Source organism: Alternaria novae-zelandiae, assembly GCF_023758075.1.
Source record: "Alternaria novae-zelandiae strain BMP 2774 chromosome Unknown scaffold_5, whole genome shotgun sequence".
Classification (NCBI taxonomy): domain Eukaryota; kingdom Fungi; phylum Ascomycota; class Dothideomycetes; order Pleosporales; family Pleosporaceae; genus Alternaria; species Alternaria novae-zelandiae.
In genome coordinates this window covers 479,538-504,572 of record NW_026056965.1, presented here as the reverse complement: position 1 = coordinate 504,572, position 25,035 = coordinate 479,538, and the positions used below count along the sequence as shown (strand labels likewise).

At 53.8% G+C, this 25,035-nt stretch overlaps 10 protein-coding genes across 10 annotated transcripts; 6 read left to right on the top strand and 4 right to left on the bottom strand.

Moving 5' to 3' along the window:
• On the top strand, nucleotides 1-593 carry J4E88_003217 (uncharacterized protein; the record flags this gene model as incomplete). The annotated part of the gene is made up of 3 exons (XM_049396870.1): nucleotides 1-79; nucleotides 130-305; nucleotides 357-593. The coding sequence occupies 3 exons, from the start codon at nucleotides 1-3 to the stop codon at nucleotides 591-593; spliced, it is 492 nt and encodes a 163-aa protein (XP_049257212.1).
• Nucleotides 594-1,650: 1,057 nt separating this feature from the next.
• On the top strand, nucleotides 1,651-2,368 carry J4E88_003216 (uncharacterized protein; the record flags this gene model as incomplete). The annotated part of the gene is made up of 4 exons (XM_049396869.1): nucleotides 1,651-1,798; nucleotides 1,860-2,104; nucleotides 2,158-2,223; nucleotides 2,276-2,368. 4 exons carry the CDS (start codon nucleotides 1,651-1,653, stop codon nucleotides 2,366-2,368), a joined length of 552 nt encoding a protein of 183 aa, XP_049257211.1.
• A 560-nt stretch (nucleotides 2,369-2,928) lies between these two features.
• On the bottom strand, nucleotides 2,929-3,825 carry J4E88_003215 (uncharacterized protein; the record flags this gene model as incomplete). Its single annotated transcript, XM_049396868.1, has 2 exons — nucleotides 2,929-3,605; nucleotides 3,654-3,825. The coding sequence occupies 2 exons, from the start codon at nucleotides 3,823-3,825 to the stop codon at nucleotides 2,929-2,931; spliced, it is 849 nt and encodes a 282-aa protein (XP_049257210.1).
• A 779-nt stretch (nucleotides 3,826-4,604) lies between these two features.
• Nucleotides 4,605-6,024, top strand: J4E88_003214 (uncharacterized protein; the record flags this gene model as incomplete). The annotated part of the gene is made up of 2 exons (XM_049396867.1): nucleotides 4,605-4,774; nucleotides 4,821-6,024. 2 exons carry the CDS (start codon nucleotides 4,605-4,607, stop codon nucleotides 6,022-6,024), a joined length of 1,374 nt encoding a protein of 457 aa, XP_049257209.1.
• A 665-nt stretch (nucleotides 6,025-6,689) lies between these two features.
• Nucleotides 6,690-7,669, top strand: J4E88_003213 (uncharacterized protein; the record flags this gene model as incomplete). Its single annotated transcript, XM_049396866.1, has 2 exons — nucleotides 6,690-6,851; nucleotides 6,908-7,669. 2 exons carry the CDS (start codon nucleotides 6,690-6,692, stop codon nucleotides 7,667-7,669), a joined length of 924 nt encoding a protein of 307 aa, XP_049257208.1.
• A 310-nt stretch (nucleotides 7,670-7,979) lies between these two features.
• On the bottom strand, nucleotides 7,980-9,720 carry J4E88_003212 (uncharacterized protein; the record flags this gene model as incomplete). The annotated part of the gene is made up of 3 exons (XM_049396865.1): nucleotides 7,980-8,975; nucleotides 9,022-9,612; nucleotides 9,664-9,720. The coding sequence occupies 3 exons, from the start codon at nucleotides 9,718-9,720 to the stop codon at nucleotides 7,980-7,982; spliced, it is 1,644 nt and encodes a 547-aa protein (XP_049257207.1).
• Nucleotides 9,721-13,564: 3,844 nt separating this feature from the next.
• Nucleotides 13,565-14,862, bottom strand: J4E88_003211 (uncharacterized protein; the record flags this gene model as incomplete). The annotated part of the gene is made up of 2 exons (XM_049396864.1): nucleotides 13,565-14,284; nucleotides 14,332-14,862. The coding sequence occupies 2 exons, from the start codon at nucleotides 14,860-14,862 to the stop codon at nucleotides 13,565-13,567; spliced, it is 1,251 nt and encodes a 416-aa protein (XP_049257206.1).
• Nucleotides 14,863-16,169: 1,307 nt separating this feature from the next.
• Nucleotides 16,170-19,366, top strand: J4E88_003210 (uncharacterized protein; the record flags this gene model as incomplete). Its single annotated transcript, XM_049396863.1, has 5 exons — nucleotides 16,170-16,768; nucleotides 17,081-17,337; nucleotides 17,458-18,106; nucleotides 18,156-18,518; nucleotides 18,814-19,366. The coding sequence occupies 5 exons, from the start codon at nucleotides 16,170-16,172 to the stop codon at nucleotides 19,364-19,366; spliced, it is 2,421 nt and encodes an 806-aa protein (XP_049257205.1).
• Nucleotides 19,367-19,674: 308 nt separating this feature from the next.
• On the bottom strand, nucleotides 19,675-20,571 carry J4E88_003209 (uncharacterized protein; the record flags this gene model as incomplete). The annotated part of the gene is made up of 1 exon (XM_049396862.1): nucleotides 19,675-20,571. The coding sequence occupies one exon, from the start codon at nucleotides 20,569-20,571 to the stop codon at nucleotides 19,675-19,677; it is 897 nt and encodes a 298-aa protein (XP_049257204.1).
• Nucleotides 20,572-21,262: 691 nt separating this feature from the next.
• Nucleotides 21,263-24,791, top strand: J4E88_003208 (uncharacterized protein; the record flags this gene model as incomplete). Its single annotated transcript, XM_049396861.1, has 4 exons — nucleotides 21,263-22,072; nucleotides 22,212-23,992; nucleotides 24,146-24,267; nucleotides 24,424-24,791. 4 exons carry the CDS (start codon nucleotides 21,263-21,265, stop codon nucleotides 24,789-24,791), a joined length of 3,081 nt encoding a protein of 1,026 aa, XP_049257203.1.
• Between the last annotated feature and the right edge of the window lie 244 nt (nucleotides 24,792-25,035).

Below are 25,035 nucleotides of genomic sequence, written 5' to 3'. Positions count from 1 at the left end.
ATGCCTTCCTTCCTCAACGGCTACAACGCCTCGGTCTTGGCGATCCCAGCCTACCTCATCCGTATGTACAAGCTGTCCGGTGAGAGATTACATTCGATCGGTAGTTTAACCTAGTTTCTCGATGGTCAGTCTCGTTCCTTCCTCACGCTCTCGCTGTGAGTGTCGCTACTCGGGGCAATCTCCTCGAGTGGGACAACCGAAGCCCGCGCTCCAACGACATGAAGGCCGAGCTCAAGAAGCGCCTGCCTGCCGAGACCTACGCCAAGTACGAACGTATGGAGGCCTGTCATGCCAACGGGATGGAGGTGAGATTTGATCGACTCTTGTTCTAACGTCCGTCGAACTAACAGTAACAGAACCTTCCTCTCTTCATGGGCGCCGTCATCCTCGGTAACATGGCTGGCCTGCCGCAGGGCGAGCTCGCTTCGTTCAGCGCTTCGTTCCTAGCTGTCAGGGTCGCCTACACTGCCGCCTACATCACCACTTCGACTCAGGCGCCTACACTTGTTCGCAGCGGCCTCTGGATTGCAAGCGTCTCGCTGTGCTTCCGTACTATCATCCGGGCTGCTGGAGCCATGGCAATTGAGGTCTAGGTTCGCGGATGTAGTTAGGGTAGTCGAGATACTCGAGCGACAAGCTAGATGAACGACCGGAGCAGAAGACGGATGCGAGTGACGAGGATACGGCGAGATTAGCTGATACGACATCAATGTCAATGCCGCCTTGCAATAACCATGTGTCCACTCGATGATGTGATGTTGTTCTCTTGGAAGTACTGATGCCTAAACCAGGAGGATGTGCCTCGACTTACTGATGTGGTTGAACCATACCGTCCCGTTGCTGGACTTCAAGGTGTTCTGGGTGGTTCGCGTCCCTCGGTACCCTGAAAGACAATCGCATGCGCATTGATCAATGCGACCCAGAATATCCTACGAACTACACGTCGTGGTCAGACGTCAGTATACAGCGGTTGCCCAGTCAGTAGTGCGGATAGCTGTGGGTCCTGGAGCTCACGCAATCCCGGGGCAGCTGATCGCCCAACCGAACATAAATGGGTGCCTTGGGGTTCCACATCCGGCCTTCAGGAGAGCCAAAACGTGTCAAGTTCTTAGTAGCGATCATAAGAAGCGTTCCAAGTAAAGGAATAGCTGAAAGCAAGAAGCCTCTCACCGCAACTCCTTCAACAAAACGACGATAAGCGATCGCCGCCCTTGTCACGTGTCTGTGGCACTTGCCAGCTTACGAACAGTGCCCAGACTTCGCCGCGCTTTCCACCACATCTCTTCAACGCAGCCCTTCCTGTGCATCGTTTAGAGTACATCACATCCACCCGCCCCATCCCCGAATACCACCGACTCTCTTGAACCTGTCCGTAAGTCAATCGCCGCTGCATTGTTTTTTCTGCGTTTGCTTTGCCCAACCCGTAGCCGGCGTCTGGCCAGCGCCCTCGTGGCCTCGAGTCGACTCCGCAACGGGCGCTCAACATGGCTGCGCCGGCCATGCGACTCCCGTCACCGTGCTCAATACCAGCCGATAAGGCCACGATGCTGTCCTCAACCCTCGTCTGACAACTAGTGTCGCAGGTTCGAGAGTCTATACACCGCCTCCCAACTCACCCGCCCTACACTACCACACACACCCACCGCAATCATGGGTCTCACATTTTCGAAGCTGTTCGATAAGCTATGGGGAAAGAAGGAGATGCGCATTCTCATGGTCGGTCTTGACGCTGCCGGAAAGACCACCATTCTCTACAAGCTCAAGCTCGGTGAAATCGTCACCACCATCCCCACCATCGGTACGTCGCGATGTGCAGCATGAGCTCAATCAGAACAATGCGCTGATCCTTCGACCTACAGGTTTCAACGTCGAGACCGTCGAGTACAAGAACATTCAGTTCACCGTGTGGGATGTCGGCGGTCAGGACAAGATCCGTCCTCTGTGGAGGCATTACTTCCAGAACACCCAGGGTATCATCTTCGTCGTTGACAGCAACGATCGCGACCGTGTTGTTGAGGCGCGTGAGGAGCTCCAGCGCATGTTGAACGAGGACGAGCTGCGGGACGCTCTCCTCCTTGTCTTTGCCAACAAGCAGGATTTGCCTGTAGGTTCTGACAGCCGTGAACACAAATGTCCAAACGACTAACAATGCGTCAGAACGCCATGAACGCCGCTGAGATCACCGACAAGCTTGGTCTTCACAGCCTCCGACAACGTGCCTGGGTATGTTCCGGGTCCCCCCTGCTTCAAACGCCTGTCAGCTAACCCCCTGCAGTACATCCAGTCGACTTGCGCTACCTCCGGTGACGGTCTCTACGAGGGTCTCGAGTGGTTGAGCAACTCTCTCCGCAAGGCCGGTCACAACTAAGTTTGGCGAGCGCGAACCGTCACATAGCGAGTCACGAAAATGCCAACCGTCTGCTAGCACAGACCTCTTATAACGAACGCACGCCCCATCGTTGTGGCAGAGCCCAGCCATGACGCATCTCTACAAAACCACGGACCCATGAAATGTATTTGCATCGGTGTCAAATGTCAGATCGGATGGTGGAGCGGAGACACATGGTTTCTCTTCTCTTTTCGCCATTGGAGTTTGTGTGAAGTACTATGACATTTCGTTTCTGGGATCGTTGGGAAATCAGTTCTCTGGTTACTTTACGTGGTACTATCAAATTTGAGTCTCTTCTTACTAGCTGCTGTCTTGACTGCATGTGTGTGGTGACTCGAGAAGCTGTTCAGAACCGTTCATTGCTCTATTCACATATAGGGCTACATTGCGCAAATCGTAATACATGCCAGAACGCCAATCATCCCCTCCCAGACCCCTCACGCTACCCATGCAAGGCGATAAATGTTGATAGCTTGCTGATGTGGTGTTCCATGTCAAATGGCGCCCATTTCGTTACTTAAGTGGAATACTCTTGTCGCTCAAGACGCGGGTGCAGCCTGCTGCCCACCTGCCTCCTTGGCTGCCGTGATTGGCGGAAGCAATCCCTTCTCAGCCCAGAGGTCGACCAGCGGCTGCATGGGCTCGATTTCCTTATCGCCGATCAAGTTGAACAGCTTGCCGACGTTGATGAAATGGATGAAGCACGTGTTGAGCTCCTTGTACGCACTCACGTTCCAGAACGGGTCCAGCCAGTGGCCATGGTAGATGTGTGCATAGCATCGCATCATCTGGCGGTAGATACTCTTGATGTCGCCCTCGAAAGTCTCAGGGAAGCCAGACGACTTGCCGAGCCACTCGCGCCCAGCGAGTTGGGACATTGAGGCATTGGAACTGGTTGGGCCGAGAGGCTGTGGCGTTGAGGTTGGTGTCATGGAACCTGAAGCGTAGGTTGATGCTCCGATAGAGATGGCTGTCGTGTCTGTGGGGAAGATGTTGGGGTCGTTGATCTTGCCTACGATCCACTTTTGTACGAGGTTGATGTACTGGATTGCGGGGATCTTGATGGGCTTCTTGTTGTTGTCCAGCCAGGTGTATGTGTGGCCACTGGCAGACATGGTAGGGCAGGTATCTGGGTTGCAGACAGGCTTGCCTGTCCGGTCGTCTGTTACCTTGATGATTTCAATCATTTGCTCGAGTAGCCTGTATTGCTCGACAACTGGTCACATGGTTAGCGATATCGGGGCATTGAAAAGTATAAACGTACCTTGATGTGCAAGCCATTCGCCCTCTTCGACTAGCTTCGGCTTCGCAGCCAAAGTCATAAAGTTACCCTTGACGATCAAGTTGGAGTACTCTTCGCGGAAGAAGAAAGGCGGTCTGCGGGAGCCAGACGGCACGGACCCGTCCGACGGAGCACCTTGGCTTTCGAACGACATGGCAGAGGATAGAGCTGGAGAATGGGGCATAGGCGGTTGGCCTGGAGGTTGTTGGTTTGTTGGTGAAGCCGAGTATGGAGTGGTTGGCGACGCGGAGCCACCTTTGCCCTGCTGCTGTTGGCCCTTGTTGGATCGACCAGCCAATCCTTGGCGACTATCGGTGAAGTTGTTAGAATGAGGAAAAGACAACTTCAGGCTCCGACGGACGCAAGTTATAACACAATAAGACGGCAGGGAGATGCCGAAAAGTGGTGCATATCAGAAAGTGAAATCGTGAGACGACATGCAGCAAATGCCTGAATGTTTCAGGCCGTGGACTGGGGGTGGGAGGCGCGAGCATTTGAGGAAGGGGAGCATGTGCCAAGCAACTTACACGTTTGCGAAAAAAGAGGCCATGATTTGCGGATTCGTGGAATTTAGTGTGGGGGGTACGGGGCGGATACGTCCAATGCACCTAGAGAGGCCGGCTTATGAAGGTATGCAAGAGGATTGAGGGGGAGGATGTTGGTGATACGTCTCGAGCGGGCACGCTTTTTGGGCCCACTCTCCTAAGGGCTGCATCGAGAAGGGGCGATACGCTAGGCTGGATTGGGATAGCGCGATTCTCATGGGTTACTGGTCGCAACTTTGTTCATCGCGGCCATCAATCGGTGCGCGTACCTTTACCGCATCTATCTCGTCAATTTACTCGCAATTCTAGGTCTACGGTCGCGTCGTTCTATTTCAAACACCCTGGATACGATACCAACAGGAAGCCAGCAAAGCCACCAACCGCGACCATGTCCGACGCGGGCCAGCTCTCCGACGAAGAAGTCAATGGCCAGGCAACTCCTGCTGGGAATGCCGACGATGGCACGCCGCTAAACACTGTGGAGGACAACGGTCTCGAGGATGATGAAGATGACCTGTTTGGCGACGGAGACGGAGATGCAGGTGAAGATGCGCCAGCGTAGGTCGCGAAGAACCCAGTACCAGTATCAGACTGACGTGTTTAGTGAGCACCGGAAGCTTGATGATGCAGAGCTCGACTCAGGCGACGATGAGGGACGGGCAGATCGCGTCAGGGCACCAGAAGCTGTGGAAGAGGTCGAGCAACAGACATTTGCATACATGGACGCCGATCTGGCGCGACACCCCGTTCCCGAGCCCACCGACAACGAGCTTTACCTTCTGAAAGTCCCGCGCTTCTTATCCTTCGAAGACAAAGCATTCGATCACAAGACCTTCCAGCCGCCGACTACAGACCACCACTCCAAGCTCGCCGCGTCTGAGCACTTCTCCGCCTACAACACCGCCATGACCACGGTCAGATGGCGACGCTCACCCTCGAACAACGCCGTCCTACAGTCCAATGCTCGGATTCTTAGGTGGTCAGACGGCTCGCTAACCCTTCAGCTTGCGACCGACCCTACAACCCAGTACGACATCGATGCGAACACCCTAGCCCCGCCGCAAGTCAACCCCAAGATTCCCACACCAACGGCTGTCAGAGACGAGAAGAATGGCAAGACAAGCGCGAAGAAGGAGAGCTATACATACCTGGTTGCGCCGTACGAGGAAGCGAACGTTATGCGCGTCACGAACAAGCTCACGGCCTCCCTCAACGTCGTACCTACATCGAACACGAAAGACGCCGCGCTGGAAAAGCTGCAAAACGACCTTGCCAAGGTCGCAGCAAAGGGCCGAGACGATGCCGACCAAGCCATATCCTTCATCAACGTGGACGAAGACCCCGAGCTCCGTCGACAGCGTGAGGAAGCTACATTCAAGGAGAAGCAAAGACAATTGCGCGCCCGCGAGAAGCACGAAGCGCGCCAGGCAGAGCGTGCAAACCGCACCATGGGCCGCACTGGCGGTCGCGCTTCAGGAGGTCTCGACATTGACGGATTGGAAGACCGCCCGGCTCGGAAGAAGAACGCGCAGAAGGGTGGCTTACGGCGTGACTGGAGTGACGACGAGGACTACGGTGGCCCAAGAAGGAATCGCGAGGACGACTACGACGAGGAGGATGACTTCATCGCCGCTAGTGACGAGGAGCCGGAGATCGTGGACGACGACGATGATCCAGACGAGGGTATTGCGGCGAGCCCCAAGCGAGCACGGGGTGGTGTTGCTGCCGACGATGACGACGACGATGAGGTGGTTGTTAGCCGGACGAAGCGGAGACGTGTGGTTGACGATGATGAGGACGAAGAGTAGACTTCTGGAGATTCGTTGCCTCTGAAGACCGTGCTATTACAGCGCTCGGCGTCTAAAGTGACAGCTTGGATCAAAGGAATGCGAGAGGAGTAGGATATGGTGGATTACCGTCACAGTATGGTCGCGAGATGTATAAGCAGAACTATTGGAGATTGGTTCATTTCCATCTACGATCATCAGCATGGCCAGGAGTTTGGGGTCCTCCATGCATCACTTGTATTATTTACATTATTGACAAAATACAAGGAATGGTATCATTCGGTATCCAGTTTTTGTCTCAAGCTAGACTAACGGCGTGCAATACAACACAGCTGACGATTTCGTGGCTCTAGTCCTACTGGCCTTACGCAAGGTATCCGTTACTCTGATATACTAAGAGGATGCAGGATTGGGAGTTATATCCACTACCGCAGTCTTCCTGGAATATCCGCTTATATCAGATAGCCGCTTGCCTAACACACACTAGTGTACTGCATACTCGATTCGTGTGCATGTATACGCATACCTACATCTGTAAGTTGAGTCACCTCACCTTGGGGATAATTGTAGCATTCAAATCAGCAGTATTGCCACCCATCTCAAAAAACGTCTTCTTACACTTGCTCAATATGTCCACACAACCTTTACGACTAGGATGGATAGGTCTAGGATCAATGGGCCTAGCCATGGCAACCAACATTCAAAAACATCTCTCACAGCACAGTCTACCACCACTGAAGTACTGGAACCGAACTCTCTCACGAGGTGACAGCCTGAAAGACATCGGAGGCACGCCCTGCCCATCAATCGCAGACTTGGTTCAAAACTGCGATGTGATATTCATCTCCGTGAGTCTTTCTTCATCAAATACCCAACGTAAAGATATCGAACTGATAACTCGAAGGTAAGCGACGACACAGCCCTCCAAACCATCACATCCACCATCCTCTCCAGCGGCCCCCTAACCACAAAAACCATAATCGACACAACAACCGTCCACCCCACCACCACATCAGCCATAACAGCGCAGTTCACTTCCACAGGCGCATCCTACATCGCCGCCCCCGTCTTCGGCGCCACGCCCCTCGCCCAAGCCGGACGACTGCTAATGGCCATCGCGGGACCTCCATCTGCCATCACCCCCATACTGCCCTTCCTGGAAAACGTAATCGCGCGCGCGGTCATTAGGGTGGGTGAAGAACCATCCCAAGCACTTCTGCTGAAAACAACAAGCAATTTCATAACCGCAGGTCTCATGCTTCTCCTCAGCGAAGCCCACGTGCTGGCTTCTAAAACCGGCCTTGACTCCACCGTCCTCGAAACCCTGGTTGGAGAAAACTTCGGTGGCTACGCATATGGCGTATCGAAACGACTAACGAGTGGAAGTTACTTTCCACCGGAGGGCCAGGCGCCGTCTTCGGGGTTGGAGCTGGGGATCAAGGATGTGGGTCATGGGGTTAGTCTTGCGAGGGAGAACGGGATGAGGCTGCGGATTGGAGAGATGTATCTTGAGGCTGCGGAGGAGGCGAGGGCGTATGGGGAGGAGAGGGGGAGGAGGTGTGATAGTAGTGCTGTTTTTGGGAGTGTGAGGAGGAGGGCTGGGTTGGGGTTTGAGACAGAAGTGATTAGGGAGAGGGATGGTGATGGAGGAGAGGAGGCGGAGTGATGTTGAAGTGTTCTGCCTGGATAACACAACAATGATGCTCATTGCAAGACAAGGTTTGCTGGTGTGGAAAGGCTCAGCATCAGAAGGCTGGCAAGGCGTACGCAAGGTCGTCATTGCAGAAGTAGAGGCAGAACGACAAGCTGCGGAAAAGGGGAGGGAGGGCTTACTTCAAACATGGAGATCCGCCGTTGAGATTAGTCCAGAGCAATAAACAATATAATTGAGATCTATTTTCAGGCGACCTGCCATTTCTGGTCTATGCAAAGATGCGTAAACAAAGCCTGTCTATACCCAGCTCATCTACCACATTCTACTGCGCACCGCTTTCCGCAGCTTGTCGTTCTGCCTCTACTTCTGCAATGACGACCTTGCGTACGCCTTGCCAGCCTTCTGACCTCTTGACATGGCTGACTCTTCGCGGCTTGTCCTCGAGACCCTTGAACTCAACTGGCAGTACCTTTTCTTGGAAGTACTCCTTCTGCTCTGGCAGCGCGAGTTCGACCGCGTTCGCGAATTTGGCTGGATGCGCTGTTGCGAGCGCAATGTGGTGTGTGGATGGAGGCTTGGACACCTCAGCTGAGCGGAGTGCTGCTGCGATACCGATGGCAGAGTGTGGGTCGAGGACGTAGCTCTTCGATGACTCTGCGTTGAAGACGTATTTGATCATCTCGAGGGTCTCCTCGTCGCTGACGCGATATGAGGCGAAATCGGACTGTGCTGCTTCGAGGATCTGCTTGTCGACCGCGAAGCCGCCGTTCGTCTTCAGGTCGTTGAGCCAATTCCGTACGTGGTCGCCGGCCTGGCTCCTTCGTTGCGATACGGCGTCTGAGTTTGAGCTGTACACGTCGTATGACAGGAACCAGAGCAACCGCTCGAAGTTGGACGAGACGAGGATGTCCATGGCTGGGCTCAGCGTCTCCTTGACTCCACTCTCATGCGCCTTGGCGCCATCCTCAGGGATACCACCCTCAGCCTGCTTTCCGTGTACGGGGTTCTTCTCGTACTTGCCGGTTTCCCAGAAGCGGTGTAGAATGTCGTTCGCGTTTGTGGCGATGACCAGCTTCTCGGCTGGCAGCCCCATGCGCTTCGCGAAAAAGCCGGCGAGGATGTCGCCAAAGTTGCCCGTGGGCACGACGAAGCGGACGGTGGAGGCGGGGAGGAATGACTCCTGCTTGATGAGGTCGAAGTACGAGTAGAAGAAGTAGGTAATCTGCGCGAGGATACGGGCCCAGTTGATCGAGTTGACGGCGGCAAGGTGGTGCGTCTTGTTGATCTCGGGGTCTGCGAAGAGGGCTTTTACGAAGTCCTAGGGCGTGTTAATTGTGTCATCCGCTGCTGCAGAGGGTACGTACCTGGCAGTCGTCGAATGTGCCGTCTACAGCCAAGTTGTGCACGTTGGCGTCCATAACGGTCGTCATCTGCGCCTCCTGGATCGGGCTGACCTTGCCATGCGGGTGCATGATGAAGACCGACACATCCTTCTTTCCGCGCAGGCCGTAGATGGCGGCTGAGCCAGTGTCACCACTTGTCGCGCCAATGACCGTCAAATGCTCCCTATCGCGTCCGGTCTTGCCCTGGTTCTTGCGCACGAGGAAGTACTCGAAGAGGTTGCCGAGGAATTGCAGCGCGACATCCTTGAAGGCGAATGTAGGGCCGTGGAACAATTCCAGCAGATGTATGTTCTTCTCCTTGTCGAGTGTGACGGTGGGCACGACGTCTTGTGCGCGGAATGTGGAGTAGCTGCGGTGGATGATGTCCTTCAGGTCTGCGGCCGGGATCTCGGACGGGGAGATGTAGAGGGAGAAGATCTCAAAGGCGAGGTCTGCGAAGGAGAGGTTCTTCCACTTGGACGCCCAGTCGTCGGGCAGCGTGGGGATTTCCTCGGGGATGAAGAGGCCGCCGTCTGAAGCGAGACCCTTGAGCACGACTTCCTCGAAGGAGAACTATGCCCTGTTAGCAGCCGTCTGAGCGCATCCTCGCCGGGTCGTTCTCACGTCATAGGATCCTCCTCGGGTACTCAGGTACCGCTGCGATGCTGTGTGTGAGGACATTATGTGTGATACCAATCAACGATCTAGCGAAATGCAAAGCAAAAAAGTGTAATTGGTGACGGCTGTCGTGTATGTCCCGAAAGCGATGTGAAGTAATGGTCCCCGTGGGGAAAAATGTTGTGATGACTCCGGGATCGCAGTTGAGTCAAGGGACCGCGTCTCGCCCTGTCAAATTCCGGATCGCCTGCACGCGTCGACTAGGCCGCTGCATGATTACCATTGGCGTCGCCGTAGCCTGGTTGACGATTGTCTACGAACGGAAACACACTGCGAAGGCATTTGTGTTTCATTGAATGCAATTGCTTTCGTCCTGCTGCCCCGCCACACGCACGAGTCCAACCCCGCCATGCGCTGTGCCTGTATCAATGGCGATGTCGGCGCCAACGAATGACACCATCGGCGAAGGCTCAACGTATACGATGCGTTCTATTTGTAAGTTGATTGATTGCTGTTCGGACGGAGTCCGATCGAATTTTAATGCTTTGCTCACGTGAAGCTCGTTTTCCTGAGGTGCACGCATACCCAGGTACTTATCGTAATACCCATCCGAGGTGACGCCGTTCGACGATAGAAGAATTCAAGGCTGAGTAAAGTGACGACAGACACATCTCGAAACCCATGTAGTCATCACAAAGTTGTTACAATATGACTCTGGTGCAGACTCCATGACCATCGAATCCATCAAACAGCGCGATCTCCACCTCCATCTACGCCAATCTCTTCACTACTACGCTCCTACAACCTGCCGACACGCGAAATAACAGATCACTGTTCATACTAGAACATTACATCGCTCGACCGACTCGGAAACCCAAGCGGAACACGATGGGAATCGCGCGAATAGCAGCGGGCCTCTTGAGCTACCTAGGTAGCGACAACAGCACAGGAAGGTTTGCTCGACAAGACGCACGCCGGGAATCCGACCAAGTGCACCCACGCACTATACCTCTAAGTCGCGACAACGTACAAGCCCCTACTTAGCTCGGTCAGGCGAGGATATTACAATAGACCTCCGGAGTAAGCACGGCGGCTTATACTGCACCCAGGCAGCTACAACAGGACCCGAACAAGCTGCGGCAGCTTACAACACCCTACCCAAGCCAGTCAAGCGAGAGGACTACAACAAGACCCAGACGCAAGAATGACGACTTATACTACACCCAGGCAGCTACAACAGCTTATGAGATGCTGCCCAACGTTTGCGGGCGTGGGGACTACAGGCGCACTTCGGCGCAAGCACGCAGGCTCATAATCCACCCAGGCAGCTGCAGGTCCGTAATAAGCTACGACAGCTTACAAAACCCTGCTCGGACCATTCAAGCGAGGGGATTACAGCAGGATGCAGGCGCAAGCACAGCGGCTTATACTACACCCAGGCAGCTACAACAGGACTGAAATCATGCGCGAAGTCTTTTGATCTCTAGCGAAGCGAGGAGGCTATAGGAGGACTTTGGCGCAAGCATGGCGGCTCATATCCAACCCGAGAGACTATAGCGAGAGACTACAGAGGAGTCTGGCACAAGGACGATGGCTCACACACGACGCTGGAGACCTCGACTTTGGCGCAGGCCATATCAACTCATGAGATCTTGCCCGGCCCGCTGAAGCAAGGGGACTACAAGAAGACTGTGCCATAAGGACGACGGCTCATATGCGACCCGGGAGACTACAACAAGGATCTCTTCCCCAGGCCACCAGTAAGCTGGAAGACCCGATGAAAAGCACCTGAGCGGCATTTAAGCCGACAAAGGAGGAGCAGTTGCTTGTTGGCACATGCGCTCCAGATGTTCATGTCAAAGACGATCATGTCAAAAGACAATCACATCAAAGACAATCCGTCTTTACTTCCCGAAGGCGGTTTTAGGTCCGTCACTTCGTTGGAACTGGCTGTAAACCTGTGTTTCCTTGAGCGGTTGGCTTTGTCCCGACTCACAGTGGCATTGAAGCCGACTCTCAGCGGCATTGAAGCCGACTGGGTGAAATCTAAGTGGCGCCCCGCGGTACCAGCTGTGTCAGTAGTAAAGGCGGTTGCAAGCCCTATACACCACGCTGGGAGCGAAGGAGGCGTTCAATAGGTGTAAAGCAGCCTACATGTTTGCCGCATACATAGACTTGTCATGTCTTGAAGGATTAACTAGAGCAGAGCCTGGCTCAACTCAGCGTACGTTTAGATTGAGGAACTGTCAGTAAAAATATATCGGATACCTCGAGCCTCTACTTCATTGCAGGCTGCTCCGCATGTCCTAGAGCAAGGTTCTCTTATCGCGACTTATTATTTGCATCCCTGCCGTATCTAGATAGTGACACACGGCTACACTGACTTGCATAGAGTTTAGAAATGTACCTCCTCAAATGGCCGAACCGCTGTCTAGATCTCGAAAAACTGTGTCCAGCTGGACGTATACCTTGGATTCATGTTTTACAATCTTTGCGCTCATGATGGAGCCAGGAGCAACTCAATACGTTTTATAGGTCATGCAGGTAAAGGTAAAGTACTGCGAAGTCTTCAGGGTGCACTGGTTAAATGAGGGAAAAGTCAACCTGGTGCGCGGTCCATGAAGAGGTCCCGTCCATCTTGGAGTGGGGCTCAGGTTCAGATCCGATGGGCTAGACGATCCATCACGCTGGATATCGGCCAGATTTTTCATAGTCTTTGAGCTGAATGTAGGAGTAATGGCGCAGATACATGCGGGCTATACTGCGGTTGCTGTATACATAGAAGCGTGTGTTCGCAAACATGCAGGCGATGACACGCCCTGGAGGTACACAGTGCGTTTCGTGATCATACTCTATTACAGTAACGCATAATGTCTACGTCCGGGGTAGAGTTCATAGCAGGCAATGTGGACAGCTAGAAGCAGCTTCTTCGTAATCTTAGAGCGGGTGACGCCACTCCACAGAGGTATAACGAGAACTGCTGTTCCACATGTGGTCAGTGAGGCTGATTGATGAGAGGCGACGTCCGGCAATTGGCTACTACTGAATGAAGAGCAGCGAGAGTGTAGTGGTATGGAAGCGCAGCACACCTGGGCATCTCTGAACCTTGAAAATATCGTGCATTGCTCTGTACAGCAGCCGGTAACGAATCTCGTCCTTTCTGATTCACAAGCTTTGCCGAAGGTATTAACTCGATTTCTGGTCATGAACTTCTTGACAAAGTGAGATGTGTATGATGTTGTGCTCAGGAAACCATTGTCCTTTGATTGCGCACGGCCAGTCGGCAGCACTCCGGCAGTCCAGCTAGCAGGGCCGGCAGAACGTCGGCGGCAAATTCTCGGCTGCCGCCCCACAAAACTTCGAAAATGTCGCTTTCAGTCTGTGCGGCGCTAGCGCGTGCCAAGCCATCGTGTCTACTTAAGCCACCGCGCCGAGTAGATTCAACCTGCAGTTCGATCATGTATTTTGGCCCTACCCCTACATTTTGAAAATCCACTAACAACGGCGCAGACTTCATAGAATCATTTCTAATAGTATGCATCCTTCTCTGAGTTACTCTAAGTAGCCACAGAATCTCCAACCTGGTTGATGACTATCAGCCTCGATGTCCAAGAGTGAGGCTTTACAACTGCTTCGGCGGATGTGGCGATGATCTCAGCTGACTGGCAGTGTGCTTCGGCCACTCTGGAAAGCAGGACGTTGATGGCAATCTGACAGGCTTTATTTATTTTCATTGGTCCTTTCTGGCTTGCCAGTTGGTCGAGGAAGATATCTCACAACCTCCCGCTCCAGTTTGCAACGTTGGGATCGAATTGCGCCCTCATCATCACATTGACGACCTTCGGAGCTATTCGACGGTGGCAGCAATGCATGGAAATCTATCGAATCCGGATCGCGCCTTCCGCGCTCAACACCACCCGTACTTCTCATTCGCGACCCAGTCAATCTTGTCAGCAACTGGTCCGTCGTGTTCTGGAAACCACTGCAAGGCTGCGATACTCTCTTGATCCCTGACGATGAGCTTCGCAGTCGGGTCCAGCTTCTTCGCAGCTGCCAGTGCCGCCGGCGAAGGCGCCCACATCTCCACGTTCTCCGTCTTCCATTCCTGCGCCTCCTGCTGGGCCATCGCCATGAGCGCCGCAATAGCAGCTTCGTGACTATGGCTCTCAGATCCGCCGTTCATGCTACCCGAAGAGCCCTCAAAGCTATGGTCCTCGATGACTAGCCTCAGGATATGCAGTGTGTTGCCCTTGGCTTCAGCTGGATTCTCGTTGTACCACATCCTGGTCCAGTAGCACCAAACGCGCTTGCCCTTCTCCGTACCGACGACCGCGCCTTTGACCTCCGGCTTCTTGCCGTGCAGCTCGTTTCCCACGAATTCTTCACGCGCGTGGTGCCACTGGATCGTCTCGATGTTAGGTAGTATTGCGACTGCGGTGTTGCTGTCCTTGGGTCGCGACTCTAGGCTCTGGCGGAGAGAGGCTTCGTCGATCTTGCATAGTTCCTCCAGATCGTCCGCGTACAGTGGTCGGGCCGTGGGTAAGTTGCTTGTGTCTTCAGAAGTGCTCGCAGGGATGGAAACATGTGACGAGGTAAATGATTCCCAGCCGAATTTCGCGTAGTATTCCTGTCTTTGTTAGCAATACATCGTCATAGAGTGTCAGAGCTACTAACCCTCCCGATGTCAGAGTATAGGATTGAGAACAGAGACTCCTGGCCGTCTTCTGTCTGATATGTTCTTAAACTCTTCCCAAGCTCCGTTAGCATCCTGCTCGCATACGAGGTGCCCCCCTTCTTTCCGCGGAGAGGTTTTGGGCAGAATACACTGCCGACTCCATGACAAATGACCTCCTTGAGTTCTCCGTTCTGCCATACGAGCGCCTTCTTCCGGATTGTTTCGCAGCTCGCTAGTGGTAGTCGGGTACCTTTTGGTAGTTTGGTGCCTGCATTTGGGTTCCAAGGGTCTTCTGACACAGTTTTGTCAGGGTCAGCCAGGATCCAGTATGAAATGCCGCCATCACGTGTTAGGGTTGTTTGCGAAAGTGTGGCCTCGCGTCGAAAGTATGCAGGTTTGGAAAGAGCACCGCGCCATTCGTTTGCGTTTGCGTTGAACTGTATCTGCTTTTCGGCTTCGGTAGGGTGAACGAGTTCTAGGTCAGGAGAGTCACCAGCCTTGAGGTTTTCGAGGATCGATGCGATGGCCATGTTGTAGTATTTTATGTAAGGTAGATGTATGTTGAGTCTTGATCTAATAGGTTGGCCTTTGGCGAAGATAGCTAGGGTCTTATATCCAGCTATCGACTACGCTTGTCGTAGGGCGTGACAGGTGTGGATTCGGTCCTGCTCAGCTGCAGTCTTCCAGATCAAGTGGTAGTAACGACTCAGGAAAGAGTAAATAGCGGGTCCGAGTTATGTCGCTTTCGCTGTAGGATGCGGATAGCTAAGGAAGAAGAGGAAGTTGGTACCTGTAGTTCTTTGTCTAGTCAAGGGCGCCCCGCGTTTTGGTGGCCCCATTCCGCCTTGAGCTCCGAGTGATCTTATAGCTGACTCCATGTGTCCTCCAGGCATTCCGAGCCTACATCATGCTGCTCGCGGCCCGAGGTGTGCCGTGGCAAAGCGAAGGTTGGATGTCACAGCTTCCCACGGGTCATGTGCGCCTGTCCGATTCGCGAGTAGCTTGGGCCTTGCATGAGGCCAGGCAGTAAGGCGGGAGTTTGCATGTCATGGTCTCAAAAGCTTTGCGCATCCATTGGCAGCATCACCAAGACCGATCGCAGACATTGCTTCTTCTCAGTCCTGTGCGACGCGCGCGTAGGCTCGTGATGATGCGGTTAGCGGCAGTTGGGCTAGCGAAGCCCTGGGGCCGGCCTGGAGCGAACTGCACGATCATCTGGGCGAGACGCCCATCTCCCGCCCTGAGAGCGGCGCAGCATCCTTTCACGACGACACGCCATTTTTGTTTCGCTGAGCGCTGGCGGCACTGTAATGGCTTTTCATTGACATGCGCTGTTGTGGCACATAGCTACTGCCTTTGCTCTCTTACCTGGCTGGTGCCCTTGCCCGTTCCGCTGGCTCAGGGCTTGCCGCAATAGCTCCTCGATCTCCCAGCGGCCTGCACCCGCAACACTCAGGTCTCACTCCGCTGCGCTGCAGTGTGAAACCTGTCACTCTCATACTTTCGCTTGTTCCTTTTTCTTCCCTTCAGCTAGTGCCTATCAGTCGGTGAGAGGCCTCCTCCGAAAACTGGTGGGGTGAGCGACAAGGCTACGTCCGTGTGAATTGAGCTGGTCTGAATCACGTAAACACCACACGCGTTTGCAGTTCCATCGCCCCTCACTCCTTCCCCAGGTTCTCCGCTAGGTACAAATTAATGTTTATTATTTGGTTCTCCCCATTCAAGGTACCCAAGAAACTCTACATCACTTGGTCTAGACGCACACCCGATAGCAACCCTTCAAGGTGGAGGTTTACCCGTCAACTAGCCTTACGACTACAACAACAGGACACTTGCGATGGCTCCAACTGGCATCTATCGCGATCATGAAGTGATTGATCTGCTCTCCGATAGTGAGACGGAGGACGAGGATCTCGCAAGACACGAATTGGAGGCCTTCGACGCACGATCTGCAGCAGAATTCGCTCTCGACTTCCCGAATCTGGATGATCCTATCGCAGAGTTCCGCGCAGAATTCCCGGCAAATGACCGTCAAGTGATCGATTTGACCGACATTCCAGACATTGACGTTCCGCCGTCTGACGCTGCCGTGGCAGAAGACGACAGACCACCACCAGAGGGACGAGCTCCCGATTGGGGTGAGGACATCGCATTGGTCACCGAAGCTGCCTGTTTGCAGATGGTTGTGAGCGTGCTGCCGGACATCTCGGTCGATTACGTCCTCAAATTGATCCAAGAAAAGATGACAGACACCACACGAACAAGCGCACAATGCGAGCATTTCCTCACGGAGTTATTGGAAGGCGAGCCATATCCAAAAGAGTCAGACGACGCGAAGAATAAGAAGAGAAAGAGGGATAACGAAGCCGAGGGTGAGTTGAGCACCTACGAGAAGGGCGAGCGTGATCCCGAGATCGGCGGTTATGAACATGACGCGTAAGTACAACTCCTTCATGGACACAGCCCTATAAACTTTATGGTTCAGTGATGTCTTAAAGCGTCAAGAGTCGGGGTTGATTGGCAGCCATCATTCCAGGTGGATCGTGAAGCGAGGGTTTCATTACACCTGGAACCATGGAACGACTGTCGTTGACATTGCACTTCGCCTATGGGCCAGCGCAGTAACAGCAACAGCAACAACAATTCTGTAGTCATCCGCTACATTTTTCTTACGCACCTTCAACGCCTTCGCGTCGTCTTTATACCTTCCCACCCTTTCATTCGTGGTACTAACGATACTTTCCACAGAACAGAGCTACTCAAAGACGAATTCCTCACTGTACCCGTGCGGCATATCACGACCGTTCTCAAACAGCAGAAGACTCTTTACAAGGCTTACGGTGTCATTGAACAACAAGTGCGCAACTACGGACAAATCGCCAGGACATATTCGAAGATAAACAAGTCACGCATCAAGCGCGGTATTGAACTCCAGTTGATTGAGCAAGGCAGTCAGATACCCAAGGAGTTGCACGCAGCGAAGAAGAAGAGCGAGGCTGAAGCTGGTAAGTGGGATGTCATGACCATGATCTTCCACGAGATCGATAGAGGACCTCGAACCCTGTGTCTCAGAACAGCGAAGATCGTGTGGTCTCCTTCATCTGCTCCCTACTGACAGGTTACAGCCAAACGCCAAAAGGTCAAAGACGAGGAAAAGGCGGAAGAAGACAACTTAAAACGAGCGCAAATGAACAATGAAATGGGTGAATGCGCGTGTTGCTTCAACGACGTTCCTCTCAACCGCATGATAAGTTGCAACGGAGACACTACCCACTTCTACTGCGTAGACTGTCCCCGTCAACAGATCGAGACGCAGATGGGTCAATCTCGATGCAGACCCAAGTGTTTCGGAGTGGACGACTGCAATGGAACGTTCACCCGGCGACAGTTGCAACAGGTTCTGAGCGACAAGACATTCGAGCGACTCGAGCACATGCAACAAAGAGAGGACTTGGAAGCGGCGGGTCTGGACTTCCTCTCGGAGTGCCCGTTCTGCGACTTCAAAATGGAATGTCTACCGGTTGAGGTTGACAAAGAGTTCCGCTGTCAAAACCCCAAATGCAGCAAGACGAGTTGTCGCCTTTGCGAAAAGGAGTCTCACATCCCACTCAGCTGCGAGGAATTTAAGAAGGATGGCCAAATTACCCTGCGACACATTGTCGAAGAAGCGATGTCGGCAGCCTTGATACGACACTGCAACAAATGCAAACATCCTTTCGTCAAGGAACTTGGCTGCAACAAGATGACATGCACGCACTGTAGGAATGTGCAATGGTAAGTTACTAGCCTAAGAAATTCCGATAACAGCTGACAAAAAGCCTAGCTATGTCTGCTCCAAGAACGTTACAGACTACAACCACTTCGGCGAGTCTCGTGTAGGCAAATGTCCACTACACGAAAACGTCGAAGACCGCCACGAACAGGAGGTCAAGCGCGCAGCCGATGAGGCCATGGCCAAAGTCCGGGTCGATAATCCAGGCCTGTCAGATGCAGATTTGATGGTCAAGGTCTCAGATCGAGTCAAGCAAGCAGAAGATGCACGAAAAGGCCGAGCAGGCATAGAAGCGCAAGCCTTCCCTTACCACATGGTTGGAGAGCAGCTCAGACGAGCCCCCATGGTGCCCCCAGTACCTGCGCCGCCGGCTCACCTCAATGGAATAGCAGCAAATGTCGCCCCAGCAGATCGGTACGTCCACCCTCACCCAGTCATTCCTGCCATGCCAGCCATGCCAGCTATGCCAGTCTTTCCAGCCTTTCCAGCTATGCCAGCTATGCCTGCCATGCCTACCATGCCTGCGTTTGGATACCCCGTCCAACCATTCCCATTCTATCAACATCTCTATCCTGCTCAGCCCGTTCAGCCTATGGGTTTCTACGGAGCCATTCCACAGCAGCCATATCATCCATACAATCGACCGATCCCAATAATCGCGCCATGTCCAAGGTGTCACTTTTTTCATCCGCCTAACCAATATTGCTAGACCTCGGTTGTTCAATGCCCTCTGGGCCATGCTCCCACCCAACCCCCTCCCGCAACTCGGCATCGGGAGGGGACAAGTCAACGGACCAGGCCAACCAGCCCGCCTCCCCGAAGCCAATAGAGTTGTTGATCGGATTAATGAACGGGTTCGCCAACGCAATGCCCGACCGGAATTCGGCGGCCCTCATCGAATTGCCAACGGCGAACAGGGGCAGCGCGATGCTCGCGAGGCTTTCCGCTTCCTGGACAATGTTGGACTTGGCCAGGATCAGCAGCAGATAGCCGTGCGTCAGAATTTAAGAGCTAGACAGCAGGAGCTTGCGGCAGAGCGCGCGCGGTTGGCTGCAGCGCGACAAACCCTCGATGACGACGCGAGAGCCATGCGTCATAACGTGGCAGCTAGGCAACATGGAATCGCAGCAGAGCGCGCGCGGTTGGGTGTGGGGCAACAAAATCTTGATGCTTTGCTTGAGGCTCGGCGGGTAGCGGCAGCTGCGATGGTAGCTGATAGGCGACGGCGTCGTGGTATGGCGCCCCAGGCTCCTCACAGATAGCGTGTTTTCGTTTGATGGGATTCATTCTATAGCATAGCATGGAGGTGGCATGGTGATCCAGGTATCTGCCTCTATCTACGTTGAGGCGGGACCATAAAACGCAACTTACTCGCGATAGAAATTCTGAAGGTCTATGTAGTAAGCCGACTTATCTTTGATCTAGAGAATATCTTGAATTCCGTCTTCGTAGCACACCTCGCTTTCACGAAATATAACAGCTTGCATTGACTCTTTACCAGAGGCAGGGAACATTCCATACTCAGTAGAGCATTGTAGTAATCAAATTCGAGTTGTTCAACCATCTACTGTCAAAAACTCGAGAAGCTCGATGGTATACTGTCTTCTGGGCTCTCAAACTTTGCCCTGCCCTCTTCTATCCAGTTCTCAAACCTGAAAACACCGGCCTGCACACTACGTATCGGCGTAACCTTGGCCCCACCCAAATCCCTTCCTTCCTTCTCTCTTATTATCCCCAACTCAAACGCCTCCTCATCAAACACATCCCTATCCCTAAACAGCGCACCCCTCCCCGTCTTCTGCAAACTAGGCTGGACCGGCTGCCAGACCTGCGGGTGTCCAATCGGCGGATCGATATCGCCCTCATCCTTGAGTTCCATACTAATATTGAAAGTGCAACCCTCAGGCAGAGGCTCCAGCCTAGACGTCCGCATCTCCAGCTGCAGGAACGCCGCGCGAAACTGCTCGCTGAGATTGACATCCACACCCGTATCCAACGGCTTCGTCTTCTTCTTCTTTACAGTCCCATCATTGTTATATTCTATTTCCTTCTCCTCTTCCTTTTGCTTTCCCTTCCCCTTCGTCTCCGCCGGCAAAGGCCCTCCCTCAAACCCAATATCCAACATGCGATCCCGCCGTTCCACCACAGGGAACTCGCTCACGTCGAACATGTAGCGTTCCATTATCTTGGCGCTGCCTGAGCCCTCGTCGTACTCATCGTAGGTGAATATGACGATGCCGATTTTGTTAACGACGCCCTTGAGGAGCTCTTCGCGCACGGCGGTTATGGCGTCGGTGATCCATTCGCAGACCAGGGGGTGCCGCGATTGGTAGACGACGGCGTTGTGGAAGCGGGAGCGGGCGAAGGAGGTGGTGGGGTAGATTTCGCGGTGGTGGAGGAGCGTGTGCGTGTAGGCGGTTAGGAAGGTGGTGAAGTGGTTGAGGGTTTCGAGGTAGGTTGCTGGCATCGTTGCGGTGGGTGTGTGACGTGTGGTAGTAGGAGTGTGATTGTTCTATTCGTGGACGGAGTATGTATGCGCCTCAGGTACGAGATAGTGTTGTGCACTTTGAGTAGCGGATTGTAGTCATGACGCAGACGCGTCTCGTCGCGTGAAAGCCGCTAGCGTGTCGATGGATAACGGTCACGGCTCTGGTAGGGTTGCTGATCGGTAGGGCAGACGTGGTGCGTATGCCGTGTCGAGTGCCCCTGGCATTGTTGAGGATAACAACGTGGCAGCAAGGGGAGGGCCGGGGAGAGGCGAAGGTGTAGGTAATAGTCGCGTTTCCACCGACCGGGAACTGGGAAGAGGCATCGTCGTCACCGCCTGTCGGGCAATTGGCCACCTCGCCCTTCGTTATAGCCCCGCTGCCATACTCCAGCTTACTTCTGTATTAGTCTCTGACCTCTATACCCATCTGCTGCCTATATGCAATCGTCGCGGCTTATTGCTTCAGCTATAGCCTCCGCTTAGCCACCCCACCACCCAGAGATTCACGGAGTTGCCCCGCATCTCCGAGCGCGTTCTTTTTCCTCGCGCTCAATCACCCAGCAGCACCCATCAACAAACGCGTCAACGCCCGATCCTTCTACCTCGCCAGCCGTTTTGGGGAGCGCTAGACGTGCCGACTAGCTCTATACGCGCATGCCCCACGTTGACCATGGAGGACCAACTAGTCCAGCTGCTATCAGCAACCCAAACCGCCCAGGAGGACACGCGCAAACACGCTGAGCAGCAGCTGCTCTCCCTCTACGGCCACCAGGAGCTCCCCCTCGGCCTCATTGGCATCGCCTGCCATGACAGCGTGCCGCTCAACATCCGCCAGGCCGCCGTCCTGTACCTGAAGAACATTGTGCTGGCGGGATGGAGTTCCAGCCTCGACGAGTGGAAAGGGCAGGCGCTCGTCTCGGAAGAGAACAAGGCTGTATTACGGCAGCAGCTGCTCAACCTCGCTACCCAGGACGGGCTCGACCGCAAGCTCAAGGCCGCCGCTGGCCTCGTCGTGAGCAAGATCGCAAGCGCCGACTATCCCATCGAATGGCCAGATCTCCTCGACAACCTCCTCGCACTGATACCGAATGCGAACGAAGGCCAGCTACATGGCGCTCTCAGGGTCCTCGGCGAGCTGGTGGAGGACTGCTTCAACGAGACGACCTTCTTCCAGGTCGCGCCCCAGATGATCAAGGTCCTGTTCAATGTGGCCACCAGCGAGCAAACAAAGCCGACGCTGAGGGCCTTGGCTGTGAAAGTCTTCCATGGCTGCTTCGACATTCTCGAGATGGTGCTGGAGGACCACAAGACTATGGTGAAGAGCTTCGCGGATGAGATACTCAAGGAGTGGATTCCCTTCTTCGTCAATGTCCTCAACAACAGGCTACCCGATCCGCCGTCAATCGACGAGGAGGACTCGGATGCGCCCAATGCCCTGCTCTACAAGGGACAGATCGCGCTCAAGCTACAGTCAGTCAAGGTAGGTCGTGTCAAGATCTGAACACCCTGGAGGCTACATCGACGTTGGGTCACTCACTTTGCATGTTTTCATCTTGATGTAGTCTCCAAGCCTGTTCAATTTCTTCATTCGAGGTGTTCCCGATACTAACAGCTCGCAGGTCCTTATGCGCATACGGTCCGTCTTCCCCGCTATCCTCTCGCCGCAAAGCATCGTCCTATTCCAGGCAACCTGGCAGGAGCTATCCCTGTTGGAACCCGCATACTCTCTCATGTACATAAAGGAGGATCGTCAAAGCAGGCTAGAAGATGCCGACGGCCTGCCCTACACGCTAGACTTCCTGATCCTAGAGGAGCTGGACTTTATGCAGGCGTGTCTTCGCGCACCCCCGGTCCGCGCGCAACTCGAACAGGAACTCCAAAACCAGACCCCCGACAACTCATGGGTCACCCAGGTTATGAAGCTGGCTGTGGCCTATGCGCAGATCACTACAGAAGAGGAGGGCCTCTGGGATGTGGATGTAAACATATTCCTGAGCGAGGAGACGAGCGTAACCGCGAACTACACGCCCCGCACAGCCTGTGGTGACCTTGTCATCAAGCTTGGCGAGTGGCTGCAAGAGCCTACTGTCAACGGCTTGTTGACCTACACGAGAGCGCTCTACTCAGAGTCAGAGAGCTGGAAAGCTAAAGAAGCTGCGCTTTACGTGCTGAACCAACTGTTGAGCGATTTCCAGGACGTGGACAAGCAGATCAGTCCAGATGCTGCAAGCGGGTATGTGGACTTCATCCGATATGCCATGCAGCAGCCCGACGCTTTCCTGAGAGCACGCGGTTACCTTGTCGCTGGAAGTTTGACAAGGACAGCTGGAGATGCTCTACAACAGCTCGGCACATCCTTCCTCGAGGCATCTCTACAGGCCATTCCATCTGACGAGTCCGACGTTGTCCAAGTGTCATGTATTCGCGCTCTGCAGCACTATCTCCAAGCGCTCCCACCTGCGACCACACAGCCCATGCAAGCACCTATCATCATGGCCATCAGCAATTACCTGGCTGCGCAAGACATGTCAGAGCTCAGCGACAGTGAAGATCTTATGGTCACTCTGGTCGAAACACTCCGAGACGCCATACTTATTGATACGCGGATATGCATCACAGACAACGGTCTCGACACACTGTTCAGAATCGCTAGTCATCAAGCTAACAATTTCCAACTCACCATGCTAGTCACCGAGGCCTTCGAAGAGGTGACGGAGACTATTGCGCGAATGGGCGGAGATGCATACGTTCAACTGTGCGCAAGGGTGCTTCCATCACTTATGGGCGCCTTTGACGTCGGAAGCTTGACCGAGGAGAATGCTTTGTGCAACTTTGCTGCTGATCTTCTGGCTGTCATGGCTGAGCATGGACCAGAGCCGCTCCCCGCTGGCTTTGTCGCTACAACTATGCCAAAGCTCACGAGAGTCCTGCTAGGCTCTGCCGATGAGGAGCTGCTGAAGTCCGCTACGACTGCCGTAAAGAACATCATCTCGCACGATCACCAACAGCTTTTCGAATGGCGGGATGACACCGGAAAAGCAGGTCTTGAGGTAACTCTCATCATCGTCTCACGTCTGTTGTCCTCATGCAGCGACCATGCTGCTGGTGAAGTCGGTGCGCTTGCCGCAGAGGTAGTAGAGAAGGCCGGCCACGAACGACTTGGACCTTACCTAGAGCAACTCCTACGAAGTGTCGCTGTCCGTCTAGGCCAAGCAACACAAGCACAGTTCATCCAAAGTCTGACGCTCGTATTCGCGCGTCTAAGCTTGAACCATGCTTCGGAGGTGGTAGACTTCCTGGCTGGCCAGGACATCGAGGGCCAAAACGGCCTCCAGGTTGTGCTAGCCAAGTGGCTCGAAAACTCGATCAACTTCGCCGGCTACGACGAGATCCGACAAAAGTACGTACGAACCTCTCCGGAAATCGAGCAGTTCTCTTACGAACGGAGAAAGCCTGTTGGAAGGCTTGAGATCGTTCGGAATAAGTTGAACTCCCCCTTCCTCCTTTTATGTTTGCTCGATGACTGTGCATAATTGCTGACTTTAGTTCGCAGTGTCATCGCTCTTTCAAAACTGTATGATTTGAAGGACCCTCGTCTTGCTCAGGTCCAAGTGCAGGGTGACTTGATACCGAATACCGATGGCCGCATCATGACCAGGAGTCGCGCCAAAGCTAGTAAGTCTTCTCTTTTCACGTCCAACTCCCTGTCTTTGCCACTGAACGCAATAATTGTCATGTTGTGGAGCAAATTTGTAGGCGGTAGTGTCGTTGTCGCGAACCAGTGCGATAAACTCCTCTTACGCCCATCCACAAACTGACACACGAATTCAGATCCTGACAAGTATACCATAGTACCCGCTCCCCTCAAGATCCTCAAAGTCCTCGTCGTCGAACTCCAATCCGCGTCCGGCGCACCTCTCGACGCACAAGCAGCTGCTGAGCTCGCCGAAGAAGAATCTGATGACGGTGAATGGGAAGACGAGGCGAACCCTTTCATGGACCTTGGCAGTGGCTTTAGCAAAGAGCAGCTCATGGCTTTTGCTGCTGAAGAGCCAGGCGGTGGCCGTCAGCGCGACGATGAGACGCAGGGTTTCTTGGTTGATTTCTTCAAGCGCGCGGCGACTACGCAGGGTTTTGCGGAGGAGTTTGGACAGCTTACTGAGGAGGAGCAGCAGAGGTTGAGGGAGAGTGCTGCGTAGGGGTTGGGGTCATGTGGGATTTCTCGTTACTGTGCGTGTTCGACATGAGATACCATACTGTCGGGACTAATAGATAGCTGAGTTGGATGAAGGATCACGATCGATACATGATAGTATGAAAAGTCACGCTTAGCAGCGAATGGCTATATATGGGTATAGCGAATGCCATGAACGTATACAAACAAGCAACGAAGTTCCTTGCACGATGAGTTAAGGTCGTTTGCAGCGTATACTCAGTGAGACC